This window comes from Ischnura elegans, chromosome 7 (genome assembly GCF_921293095.1).
Source record: "Ischnura elegans chromosome 7, ioIscEleg1.1, whole genome shotgun sequence".
NCBI lineage: Eukaryota > Metazoa > Arthropoda > Insecta > Odonata > Coenagrionidae > Ischnura > Ischnura elegans.
The window spans coordinates 45085078-45099527 of record NC_060252.1 but is presented as its reverse complement, the minus strand read 5'-3'; the positions used below and the strand labels follow the sequence as shown (position 1 = coordinate 45099527).

General features: G+C 42.6%; 1 protein-coding gene across 3 annotated transcripts in view; it reads left to right on the top strand.

Moving 5' to 3' along the window:
* LOC124161944 (ankyrin repeat and SAM domain-containing protein 1A-like) overlaps positions 1–14450 on the top strand; it is a 228709-nt gene that overhangs the window by 145874 nt on the left and 68385 nt on the right. For 2 of the 3 annotated variants that reach the window (XM_046538213.1, XM_046538211.1), the window contains exons 7-9: positions 2361–2940; positions 5705–5999; positions 6745–7440. In XM_046538213.1, the coding sequence (XP_046394169.1) occupies positions 2361–2940; positions 5705–5999; positions 6745–7440 (1571 nt within the window). The remainder of the gene's footprint in view (positions 1–2360; positions 2941–5704; positions 6000–6744; positions 7441–14450) is intronic. The other variant, XM_046538212.1, reaches the window with a different exon arrangement.

Here is a 14450-nt window from a genome sequence, read left to right as displayed (position 1 = left end):
CACCCTCCTACCATCCCTCCACCACCACACGAGTGCCTCTTGTTTCTTTTTTTAGTGGTAGAAAGCGGGAACATCACCGTTGCACGGGGGCGCCTTGCTAAGCACCGGCACCATTCAAATCGTACAACTTCATTCGTTGCAGACGAGGAGACTCCGACAGAAGCACACTTATTTTGACACGTTTAGGTGAAAATGGACGCGAACGGATGAAGTTTTCAGTAAATATTGTCAGCCATATCATCAATTTTTTTGCAGCTATGATTCCGGTAGTAGATTATGTTACGAGATGATACAACGAATATTATACTCACACTCATTCATGGGCCATTACATTTGTATAGGTGACGAAAAGGAAATTCTTCATGATTGGTCTTTTCATGGTTATAAACTTGTTCTCTTAGCTACTTGCACGTGCACCGTGCTCTTCATTATGAATACGTGCTGGTAGTGAACATTCCTCATCGTTGAACACTCTTCTCCAACCCCGGAGAAATTTATGTGAATTGAATGAACTGTGATATCACATTCGAGAACCGTAGCTTAAATAGAAATACACTACTGATTATTTGTGACTCGAGACCATGGCAATGCATTGATATATTTAATAGAGTTTTAGTATTTTAAATTAAAAAAGTGATATTTACTCTAAAAAACCTGAAGCCGTCTTGGTTTTGTCCTTAATGTCAGAATCTGTGTGGAAAACATCCTCGATGATATTCTTGGCGCAGAAGTTATTGAATCCCTTTAGTATTCAAGAATTCTGCAATTACATTTGTGCACAAAGCCTTGTTAAAGCTGCTTCTTGCAATTGTAGATTTCCGCAAATTACTAAATACGCTAGCTTGCTCCTATTCGAGTGGACACAACTTATTTCTGGCCCTTAATTTTTTAATTTTTCGCTTGCTTGTATAACATTCAGATGCCTGTTGATTATAAGTTTTGCTGCGGTTTTTGCTGTTATTTGCAGTGGTTTAATCACAGCTTCTAAGAACGCTTTATTTGGAATCTTTTGGCAATAATTTTCCATTCCGCTTATGATCAAATGCAGCCAGTCTGACCGCCTATATTTTTATAGCTTTCAACTTTGCCTCGAGATCAGCTCCGAAGGTACCCCCTCCGTACATTAACTCACTTTTAGAGCTAACTGAATTGGCAGATTATAATTTCTCACTTGTAGCTTCTAGATCAATTTTGCTTCTCGAGGCCAGGAATGTTAGTCTAAGAATTCACATCCTCTGAATCCTTTTTCTTCCTGGACACCGCTATTATAAAACCTTAATTTCATAAATCCTAATTTCAAGCATCAACATCTCAAAATATTTCATTAATAAAATTTCATTCATTAATTAATCTTGCAGTAGTTTGCTTAATCCTCAAGCAGCTTAATATTTAACTCCTCCTTTTACTTGCAGTGTTTAAATGCTTAAATAGAATACTTCCTAGTTAGTGACAACCTTTTATACCATCGTATAAATACTCCGCACCAATCAGCACACTGCTAAACTTGGCTTGTGAATCAATAGTATTGGTGAATATATCGAAGTATTTTCCAGCAAATGAAAGCTCATGCAGAATATTATTTTGATGTTTAGAAAGATAAAAGGGCCCATTTGTGTTTTTGCTTGTGTGAGAACCCCGTTTCTTAAATGTTCCATCAGTATCTGATCTTGATTAAATAAAATATGCATATTAAACTAATGAATAACAGTTATAATTTTAACGATTATTGCAAGTCATTCATAATGATTCAATTTTCATTCAGTGCGTAACTCATGATGTGGTCTCTCCTTTAAATGATAACGTTAAGCCCAAATGGCGTTCTTTAACTCAGCCTTAAATTAATTACTATGGATAAATAGACATTGAAGTCTTTAGAAAAAATGTGTGTGCTTATACTTACTTTGTTCTGGAAAAGTTGGCAGCGATCGTAAAAGTTCCATGCGAAGTCTGAAAGTTAAACGAAATTTTTCTAACTATTAAAAGTAGCTCTATCGCGTTAATGAAACATACCTTAAATTGACTCTTTAACAGTCGAAGTTAAGTGGAGATTGCCAACTTGTAAATTGAACAGGGTATGTATTCGATAAATATCATAGTGCGTGTCCCACAAATGTTTTCCCTCCATACCTTATTGGCTATCACCCAGTTTCTCCTCCATATTTCTCCCTCTAACCTCAAACCCATTTCCCATCGCTACCAAGAACACAACGCGAACTTAAGAACGCAAACATACAAACATGACATTCAAACGTAGTAATGGTGATGATGCTGGTTTTGTGTGTCTATGTGTATTTTTTTGTTGTTCTATCTCTATTCTGTGTGTCCATGCCTGAACCCTATCCGACCTGGACCCTTTGTAGGCCTTCGCAGTGCCTGCGTGCGTCGTCTTGAGATCACATTGCTGTCCCCACCCCCAGGTTACAGGGACCGTCCGCGTTCGCCCCCGCAGGGCGGGCCCCGCCCCGCCGCCGATGGGGGCGAAGGCGGCGGGGGCCGGGGCACGTGGCGCAAGGGAGGAGGTGAGCACCACCGACGCCGGGAGCACCACCACCAACAGCAGCAGCAGCGACACCAAGAGGGCGGCGACGCGGAGGACAAGGAGAACGCGGACCCGCTTCCTCCCATCCCCACGCTCGGGAGCCCTTACGAGAACGTCCGGCTCACGCCGAAAGGGGGCCGCGAGGAGGAAGAGGAAGGGGCCGGTGTGGAGGGCGAGGAGGAGGAGGAAGACGATGAGGAGGAGCTGGACGTGCCGGTTGTGGACGCGGAGGACTCCTCGCCCGCGCACTCCCCTTCCTCCTCCAGGTGGCGCTACTACGACGACGGGGGTGGAGGGAGGCACCGGAGGCAGCGGCCCCAGGGGGGCAGGCAGAGGAGGGGCGCTCGGGATCAGCCCCCGGACGGTGACGGGAGGACCTCGGCCGCATCCACTGCCTCTGCGTTAGTATCCATCCATTGTTGATTGCTTGCGTTCTCTTGGCAATTTCAAAGTACATCCAACAACATGTTTGCGTTGCCATAGCTCAGTGACTAAGGAGTTGCAACCCCATGTTTACCCCACGATTTACACTGGTCATGTCATTGCGCATGTTAGCGCTGAAAATATTTTTGAAATCGCGAGAATGCGAGCTTGGAATCAGAGCAGGCGCTTTTTTTCCATCTATCATCCATGCATTTTCGTGTATATTCCAGAAATTCACCGGTTTACACGGCGCAATTTTGACTCCACCCTCGTACATACCTGTGCATCAGATTGCACAATGACGCGCTCCGTGTAAAACGGCCTTAAGACAAAGAATGCTTAAAACTGTCTCCCCTACCACCACCCGAAGTATTTTCAGATTCCTCCTGAAACACCCCATGTATGTGTGGGAGCGATAAATAGAGAAAGACATTCCCGAACGGATAGGTATAGGGGTTCCTTTTTCCCGCGAAATCCATAAATCTACAGAATTGATGGAATAAGAGACGTATTTTGTCGAACGGGTAGTCAAGGAATTCTTTTTTCCCCGTTATATCTGTGTGCAGAAGTTAAATATAGAGATATTTTACCGAACGGATGGGCATACGCTTTTTTTCCTTGCATCCATGTGTAAAGAAACGAGAAAATAAAGTATATATTTTTCTCTACTGGTAGGTAAAGAAATTCTTTTTCCCGGTATATTCAATCTTTGAATCCCGCATAGTACAGTTTTATATGCTTTTTCCTCTCTCGTCGGAGTTTTTTGGGGAATGCCATTCTGAAGTTCTTTTTCATCCCATGAATATTTCTTAATATTAATTTTACTTTTATTTTCATTGAAATTGTACCATGTAAAGAGAAGATCCTTAAATCTCTAATAATATCTTATTCATAATTCTGAATTAGACGAATCTGCATTTTTTTAAATATATAATTTCGTGGTGCATAGCATTTAGCTGGCCGAAGAAATTATTTTCGGTAGGTGAGGAGAAGGATTTGAAATTCCTTTTTGGGGTTGTCGGTACATTTTAAGCGGGAGGCAAGTGAAGGAATTCCTGTTGAGGGAAAAAGGGTTTAATGAGGAAGCGTTGGGTGGTGGGGTTGGGTGTAGCTGGGTGCGGGGAAAGAAGGGAAAAGTTTATCCCCCATATCGCGCTGAATAATGCATGGATCGAGAGCGGAGGGGATGAAGTTGCGGTTGCGATGGGGTGCGGTTTGGTGAAGTGCTCGCCTTCCCGACCCTTTCATTCGGAGGAAGAATTTGGAAGGGGGGGCATCGGTCGTGGAATGTTGAGTCCCAAGTTTTTTTCTCCACTCTTCACACTCCCAGACTGCGTCTCATCTTTTTTCAAAGATCGGTTGATATTCAAATCCCTGGGAAGTAACTCGTCAGCTTCGCCGCCTTTGGCACCTTACCTCGCCCTAATGCGTCGTGGGGAGCAGAAATTAAATAATATTGGCGTGGTAACAATGGAAGTATTTTTTTTTTCAAATTTCACAGAATTTCGTTGTTCTGCGGCCGGTTTTGTGGAGCAGTCCGCGTCATCCGGCTAGTACTTAAAAACCTTTGAGGTTTATTAGGTTATTCAAGTTTGTTTGTAAGTTATGTATAGATTAGAGAAGTTCTTTTAGAATTACATACCCATTTAAGGTTAAGGGTTCTTATGAAAATCACCTGATGATGTGGACTCTACCACGAAACAGGTCGATAAAATGGAATTTGTAAAATTTTACTAAGCTTTACTTTCGTTGTAGAAGTAAATAATTTCATTGGTTGAGCCTGACACCATCGAGATATATATGTGAGTGTTTTAGTGAAACTTTGGTAAGCCTTGTTCTTTGGTTTGTTATCTGTTAGTGTCAATTTTCGTTATTGCCATTTAAACGTGCTACTTTTAACTGCTCAAAACATAGTCGAGCCCCACGTTAGACTTAATTTTTTAAGGGAAGGGTTTTCATATAGGTTATAGCTTTTCATATAAGTGGGAATGGTGATAGAAATGAGGAACGCAAGGCGCAATTACACCGTGCTTCTTGTTTGTGCTTGTATGCATTCATTAGGCCAGAAAAAATAAAATTCATTAGTATCATCTGCCAGATGAAAGGGATAAAGCTGGTCAAATACGATTTACCCTCGGAAGTGGGGGTCTTGAGACGTCTGGTCAACCTGATCACACGCCAAGATCCCAAAATAGGCGTTCCTGTACAACCGCGAAAGTCTCAACCAAATATAATGTACGATCGATTTTAATACATTTTTATATCATCTTCAGATGAAAAAATTTAGTGAAGTAAAGTTAAAGTACTTGTGCAAAATTGCCAGTAGCTTCAATTTACTGTTAAAATTGCTGGATCCGGTGTGGGAATCGATTTACCTGCTGACAAAGCATTAACTTAATTTTTGCTTTAGGCATCGCTGTCTTTGCCATAAAAATCTAACTCGTCAACGGAACAACTGAGGTGCCTCAAAGAAACACTTATCTTTTTCGTCATTAATTTGGAATAATTATTGCACAAACATTAAAGGAAATTGCATGAACCCAATTTTCCCGGTCCAAACGTCTAAAAGATGTATGCCATGTTTCCCTTACTAAATAATAGCTAAGATTATCTTGTATTTCTGTTAGGGCCACCAGATTAAGGCTGGAATCGTTCTCTATCTTTTTGTGTCCCTCTCGCCTGATGATCATTTCCTTTTCCTCTGCACTGCCGCGTCTCTCTTTTGGATTGGACCGCACCCAGGGGTTCGGAGGGTCTGGCATCCCGCTCGCAGCCGCTCTCCCTGCCGCACTCGCACCACCACGTGCACCAGGCGCACCACTCCCTCTCCAAGTCGCTCGACTCCAGTTGCGTGTCCGAGGACCTGTCCGATCTGCTCTCGAGGGACGCGGACCGCGTCAGCATCTCGTCCGGGTCCAGCGTCCCGCCGCCCTCGCCTCTCGCGCGCGGACCCTCCGACCCAGCCGAGGGCCCCAGGCCCCACCGCCGATGCAGCCACGACGCTTACGTCCCCATGGCGCCCGGACTCAAAGTCTCGGTGAGTGGTCTTGAAGCTTATGACTGTTAACGAAGAAAAAATATTGTTATTGGTATGAAGGTATCAGCCTCGGTGGCGGCGGGGTAGCAAATATCACCGGCCCAACCGAAGTTCGCGGGTTCGAGTTTCGCTTGGGTAGGTAGTTCCTATCCAGGACATATGTATTTGTGATCGTTCATTGTTAATTGTTGAATATTTATCGTCGTAAATGATTATATCTGTGCTCTTTTCGGGGCAAATGGATAAAAAAAAATGGCAAATTGCCTATTGGTCGAGTATTCTCTGGTGTTTTCCCGGCGTATAGCGTCTTGGAAGGCTACTCGGGTAATTGCTGACATAACTTGCGGGCTGCTGTGTCAACAATTACCCGTTGGGTAACACGATTGGCTATCCAAGATACCTTGTGGGAACAGAAAAATATGAAATCAAAACAGTAAAATAGACACATAATACACTCCCAGGATTTTTCTTGAAAGTATTTGAATATTTGGGAAGGGCTCGAAAAGGTTGGCAGGTAAATCCTTTATAGTTGTACCCCAGGAGGAGGGAGTATGAAGGGAAGGAAAAAGTAAGTAGGCGCCGAATTTACGGTTTCTTAAGAAATATTTGACGATCATATGAGATGAATGATCCCGATATTTTTCTCTAGATACCTTCAATTAGTTGCGCTACTCTTATCCGCTGGATTTCCATGCTACCTTATCTTGTACAAGTGGTTTTAAAAACCCTGACCCTCACATTGCAGCCCACACCTCCGAAGAAGCCGCCGCGGAGGAACCTATCGGTGTCGCCGACGCACCCTCAGCTGGGCGAGTGCGGCGGCGTGGCCTACGAGTACCTGTTCCTTGCGCGGAGCGGCGGAGGCCACGGCAAGGGGGACGACGCGAGCAGCAGCGGAGGCGGCCTGACCCCACACGACCTCCCGCGGCCGCCCCCGCCATCCTCGGCCCACTCCCCCGGGCGGGAGGCCGCCGCCCTCCGGCGCGGACGCAGCGCCGACCAGTACGTGGAGATGCGAGGCGGGTGCTGTCCCGCACCGCCGCACCACCACCCTCCCCCCGTCCCCAGGCCCCCGCACCACGAGCACCACGACCCCTCGGAGAGGCAGAGGCCCTACTGCCGCCGGAAGCTGAGGAGGCACAACGACCACGCGTACGAGAACTACGAGCCGCCGGCGGGGGCGTGGCGGGGAGGCGATGGGAAGAGGTACTCGGAGGGCGAGGTGGTGGCGGGGTCGTGGGGCGCGGTGGCGGAGGAGGCCGCGGTGAGGGGCAAGAAGGCCAAGAAGAAGAAGAAAAAGACGCGGGCCGGGATGGTGGGGCCCTCGGCCGTGCCCCTCAGCCCCACGCACTACCAGCAGCCCCCAACCCCCGACCACCCGCCCCCCTCCGCCCTGCAGGCAGAATGCAGCATCCTAGAGAGGATCCGACCACTCAGCCAGGTGAGTCAAAGTGATGAATGAACGAATCTATATCCATAATAAAATATAAACTACTTATGGTAATATCCTCGCTTTAATATAAAACTCTACTATCGGCCATGCTTTCGATACTCTACGTCATCAACTGATTTTGGCGTTAGTGGAACGAGGAGATATTCATGGTAGAACAAAAGAACACAGTACAGTTCCACCAACTTTATGGTGCTGCCGGCTAGTTTCGACGGTTATAGCGTCATTCTCGAGACAAGCAGCAATTTTTTTGATTGACGTCCCTTCCACCTGTCCTTCTTAGATTGTTTTCATAAGGCCTCATAATGTGGCCGACTAAGTTGTCCACATTATGAGACATTAACGTTTACTTAAACGGCTGCAGCACTGCGATGTGGAAGGCAAAGGGAAACCACCACATTGATATCCCGAGGATTCGCAACTACTCCAGCTTAAAATAATCAGACATGATGGAATATTCTCAGATAAAACATTCCGGTGGTAAAGTAGTCCCCTATTTGGAACTCCGGGCGGGGACTATCCAAGAGGGTACATAGGCCTACAAAAATTTCAGTTTGGTACATTAACTTAAAAAAAATGTAACGCCTTTTTCACCGTTACCTTGATCGCATTGTTCCGGTCGACCTTTCTGTGAATGCAGGCTTTGGAAAAAAATGAAAGATTTCTTTTAAACGGATGGTTGAATTGTCATTCTCTTCTGCTCGTGGTCATTATTCTCAATATTTGCGACGGAAATTGTTTTTTATTTCGCTATTTAACCGATCATGGCCACCAGACGTCATTCACATTGCTCTCTGCAGTCAAAATGCATATTGATGATGCGTAGTTTCCATGGATAATTCTTCTGGAACATCTTCTTTTATCATTGAAACGAGTAGATTTGACTACTTTCTAGGAAATCCGTAACGACAACACGCAATGTAAATAACTGTGGACATAATCTGTAATATTTTGAAAGAGAATTCTTAAAAAAAATACAATATTTAAAAAGTTTGCTTAACAGAATTTATGACTTAATTTTAATTGTACGATTTATTGTAGCCTAACCAATAAATGCATCTTCTTTGTATCTCTAATACAGAGCTTGATGTTTTCGTATCCAATTTTCTGCCTATTTAGGACTTGAAATCGGGGTTGTCGCTTAAGGTAGCCTACAATGCTTTCGATATTGTGTTAGTAGAAATATTTCCTTTACAAATTTGGATTTTTTCATCATTCAGTTTTATCACATATCAGTATATTATTATTCTGCAATAAATCATGGAAATGTATGAGTAATTGATCTCATTTAAGATCTAGGTGAATTGTGTGAAATGTTGTCTTGACTTAATTTCCGAAGTTTTTTTATATCTCGTATGCACAGAAAATATCGTTAGTTAGCAAGTTCGAATATCAGTGGAAGCTTCTACCGCACTGTTTACTTTGACTCAATGTTGCCATATCGTGAGTTATCATTAAAAAGACCTAAAATTAGCTGCCAACCTCCTCTTATCTGTCAATGTAATTCCTAGAGATGGGTCAAAAAGAACCGAACTGCCAAAACGAACTGTTCACTGAAATGAACCGGTTCGAAAATGAACCGTTCTCTAAAACACCCTGTTCACTGTTCATGTCGGCACCGCACAATTGCGGCGTACTCGGTACAGTAGGTATGATCATCAAGAGGCATTTTGAACTGCAGCTTACTCGAGCAAGTGCGTTGTGGGTACAACAGATGGCGGTTACGAGGGAGGCCGCCGAGGGCCGCCGAAGTGCGTCGTAGACGACCGAGCCCGTCCCCTTCTTTCTCTACTATTCCCCTCCGATAGCCACTGAACGGTTCGTTCCAACTAATATTTGAACTGATATTTAAAATATCAGTTCTTTCGAACCGTTCGAAATATTAGATCAAATATTAGTTTCCTCGGGGCGTTCAGTTGGGATATCGCGTTCATTTTGATTTCGTATTTTGAACATTTGTGGATCTGTGGATGCATTTCCAAAAATATTGTTTAAAACGTGATTCATGAACTCAGGAAACGATTGAACTCATGATTGTGGGACATTTTTTTCGGTCCCTTTACCAAGTTGATATTTGGACTTACTTTTTGGCGCCTACGATGAAATTTTTTAATGCGGATGCATCTCCAAAAATATTGTTTAAAACGCGATTCATAAACTTAGGAAACGATTGAACTCATGATTGTGGGACATTTTTTTCGGTCCCTTTACCAAGTTGATATTTGGACTTACTTTTTGGCGCCTACGATGAAATTTTTTAATGTGGATGCATCTCCAAAAATATTGTTTAAAACGCGATTCATGAACTTAGGAAACGATTGAACTCATGATTGTGGAACATTTTTTTCGGTCCCCTTACCAAGATGATCTTTGGACTATTGGCGCCTACGATGAAATTTTAATTTTTTAAGTGCGCTGTATTGTGCAATGTGGATGCATCTCCAAAAATGTTGTTTAAAACGCCTTACGATACCACACTAAGCTTTCATGTACTCTAAACGTATGATAAACAATATTTTCTACCGAATGACCCTACCTGTTCACTATGAACCGATATTTTGAACTGTTCTTTTTCCTGAACAGGATCAAAGTGAACGGTTCATAAAAATGAACAGTTTAACCCACCTCTAGTAATTCCAAATTGAAATGCTGATTTGGGGCGCAAATGATAATGTTGTCTTGAGTTAATTTGATTGATAAATATTTACATGTGTTAAAATGTGGACTCAACTGTGCTTGAGCAAGAATAAGAAAAGGAGTGAGATAATGATGTTCACTGTATTCCTTAATTTTTAATGTTTATATCGAGAAAGCCATCAATTAAATCAAAGGGAAGGCTTACTGTGTCGATATTAACGGAGATAGAATTAGTATGCTACGATTTACTGACAACATAGTATTCTTAGTCGAGACAGAGAATGATTTGAAGATGGCTTTGACGAATATGGAAAGAACAATGGCCAGTTATGAGCTGAAAATTAACGAAAAGAAGAAAAAGATAATAGCATGGAGCAAAAGGTAGGAGGCTAGGACAAACATTAAATTAGGAAATCAGAAGCTTCATGAGGTTAGAGAGATTTGTTGCCTTGGAAGCCGAATAACGAAGGACGATGGACGAAGTAAGGAAGCAATAGCTAGGAAAGAGAAGACGGGACAAGTTAGTCGGTCTCACTATGGGACATGATAGTGTAATGAAAACAATAGTAGAAGGATAGGTGGAAGGGAAAAAGGGCAAGGGACGGCCACCAATGAGTTACGTAGGACAGGTTACAAAGGATGTTTAAGAGAAGAAATCAGTGGCGGCTCGTGGGTCAAATGCTAGGGGGGGCGCACTCCACCGGGGGGTCATAAATTTTTTATATTTCGTGTATTTTATCAAGTTGTTACGGAAATCTAGGAATTAAATTTTGTGATGCCATATGTTCCGTTTTTTTCAGCAAAAATTCCTAGTTTTCTTAATAAAGCTTGATTAATAAATAATAAATGCAGTATACTCTCGGTCATACAGATCGGCTTAGTCCGGACTCTCGATTATACTGATCAATGATCTTGAAGAATAAAAATATATTTGCTGCGATATTTTGTAAATACAAACGAAAATACGTAACTTTGGGTTTTAGCGCCTACATTCTTCGTGCTGATATGCCCGCAATACACTTCTGTTGTTCGTTTTGCAATCATAATGTGTTATTTGTCAAATCTATACAACATTTGCTATGATTTAGGTATCAATGACACTTGTAACACCTGAGGAGGGAGGGGAGTGTCACTGACTTCCACTAGGCAGCAAACACTACTAGAATGCGCGCGCTTTGCTATTGCAGATGTAAACTTTGATGGCGGTGTTCGCGTTGCTTCTTGAATACAGTATGATTTAAAATCAATAATTAAACTTTTCTCACACATTTTTAACAAAATCCGAAATACTCACATGCCTTTAGTTATATTGCAGAAGTCCATCCATCTTTCCTTTCGTCCAGCAAAGTGATCAATAACACGTTCGTTGAAATCAGCGCCGGACAATAATTTCTATCCTATTGAACACATGGCAAGGGCACTAGTCTATAAATAAACAAGGGACGACACAAAATAAGCCGACGAAAAATACGACCAAAAAGAACAAGGTGCCTGGACACAGAATTGGGACAATTTTTCCCTATATTTCCCTAAAAAAACGAGCACTGTTGATTAATTCAAAATTGTCTTCTTGAATGTACACACAGCACGAAGAAACTTCTTAATCGGCAATTACGCACAATTACCTCCTCGAAAATGATGTCTGAACTCATTTCACTCCGTTCTTTCCGAGTCTTGCCTGGTCTTGCCGTTACATTAAGGACGACTCAAGGGAGATACAAGTCTTGGTCCACAAATGCTGATTCAGCTGAGGGACGAATTTAAGGTCAGCAAAGGCATTCAAGCAAACAAAAACGTCACGGACTATCGCCTTGAGTCTAAGATCCATATGTGGTAAACACACGAAACGCCAACGGGTCGCACTTGGAATAACCATGTCTTCGAAATCATTGCCATGATATAATAGAATATAAATTCTAGATCGTAAAAGAAGACGACTCTGAACCACAGATAGGAGCTGTAAGGATCTCCGCACTGATATGAACTCTTCGAAGCCACTTAAATCAGACCCAAGTGACATTTTCCGTCAGACAGCTACCGCTCTGCCGCTGAGGAATTAGGTGAACATGAACTAATAGAACAACGACGGCTAGAAAAATGATGAACCTACACACAAAAAGGTGCATTGTACGCGGAACTTCTTGACATTCATTGAATGACTTTATTTAAAGTCACGTTTACGGGTTAAATCATGTTTAATCCTTCACACTATCACACAAGCACCTATTTCTTAAATTATAAATCAGTGGGGAATGTTAACTGGTTTTTCCTAATACTGAAGGTCTTTTGATAAATTTATCTGAAAAATAGGTACCGCATTTCTAATCATCGGAAAGATATTAATACCCTGTTAAGGCCTAAATATTACAATATTAGTTTCCCCAAGGTTCTTGAAATTCGTAATCATAACAGAACTGTGGCAAATACCTACTCGAGAATAGTTTTCCTTCCTCAATACGGCCTTTAACTGGTTGGATTTTATGTGTTCCGGAATTCAAACACCAAAAAACGCAAGCATAATGGGATAATTTATTTACTGTAGCAATACCTACTAGTAATTAAAAATTAAAATCGTATAACTACACCCAGTACAGTGACCATTCTGATTCCGTAGGTCCCTTTTCTGTGGCAGCACCAAATAGACGCCAGATTATACGCCCGCCCGTCTGCGCAGTGATGTCAACTCACTCGTCGCTCTGCGCAATCTCGGACGACGTCCCAAGACATCCGTAAAGCACAATGTTAGACGCGTCATAGCACCAGCAGCCCCCACCACTACCACTCTCCATATAACTGCATTGGGATGGATTGGGACGTTCTGGCCAGCGCCCCACGGCTACAAATACGAACTTCTCGCGGTATTTCTTTTCGTGTTTTTCCAACACTTTCGATGTATGGAACTGAAAAAACACTTTGATTAATCAGATGTATAATTATAAATTAATGAATTTTTTTTTTTACTTTTTCAAGTATTTGGGAGGGGCGGCGTCCGAGAGTCCTTATGGGCAAACCGCCACTGGAAGAAATACGTCACTATAAAAATGCTAGCAAATAGAGAGCTGCGTCAAACCAATCTTGGGATTGTTAACTTATGATGATGATGAAAATATTTATCATGACACGTTTAGCCAATGCATTTCGTCAAGAAAACCTCTCGCTGTATTAGTTATCGCAATTTTTGAAAGCGCAAATATTTGTTCATTTCATGATTTAATTGGCGGGCTGCATTCAGGGTACGGGTTGCCGACCCTTGCTCTTAAGCACGTATTCAGCAAAGAATTCAATACCGTCCCTACCCTTGAGATAACTTTGAAACTCGGTGCGTATGACTCTTCGCTGAGTCTGTTTCGTATCAGCGTTATCATTCCCGCCTGGTATTCGCGTCGACCTTATCTCCTCACTCTCCTTGATTCGCCTCTCTGCCGCCGGCGCCACTATCCTGACGAAGCCGCGGGAAAGGGGAGAAGGGAGGGAGGGAGGAATTACGTTGTCGAGAGGGAGATAGCGAGCGCATCTCCATCTGTTGGGCAGACGGCGGAACTACTCGTGTGCAGGCGACCTGTCGTTCGAGTTGAATTCGCTGAGGGTTTTCAACGAGTGGCTTTTGCCAAAGGGTTTATGGGATGCGCCGTGGTGCTTTGGTGTGCAATCTAAGGGAACGATGCGGAGAGTGGTTGGTTGAACGGACGGGTTCTCAATCGCGCGGCTAATCAAGCTTAAATTCGAGCACTTTGGGCGCCAATCCGCTAGTATTTCGAGTGCACAGTCGTGCGTATGCTTGCGCGGAGCGAAAGAAATATCTGTCCTATCTTAGGGATTCATTCACGGATGTGGTATTTCAGGTATTAACCCTTGAAGTATTTCAGTTTATGTAGTCGCGGTGGATTAACTGCTCTTCAAAACAAGTGGGAAACAAAAAAAAATAGAATGAAAACTCAAGTCCACCGAGAAAAAATAAGTTTGAAAATATCCTATTTTATTATTCGAGTATATCTATTTTATTGGCTCTTTATCTTGTTTTTAACGTTGCCGATATTGTCAGGGTTGGAGCAGAAACCTGTATTTTTGTGTTTTTCGATCCGCCTCCTATTCTATGTATTCGTGACGAAAAATCACCCTCCTTAATCCTTTCGCAAACTAGTTGATGACTTCTCCGTCTAATATGTTTGCTTGATATTATTTTCATTATGAATTATCACCTTTTATTTTTGTGGTTAGTCTCTTATATGACAGTGTGATATTTTCTCTTTTGTTGAAAATATTGCTTTATCGAATTGTCTTCATGCTACCGGCGGTCTACATAGGGTGCATGCATGTATTTGAAATTTTTTTAAAGTTTTTCTTTTCTTTTATGAATGCATCAA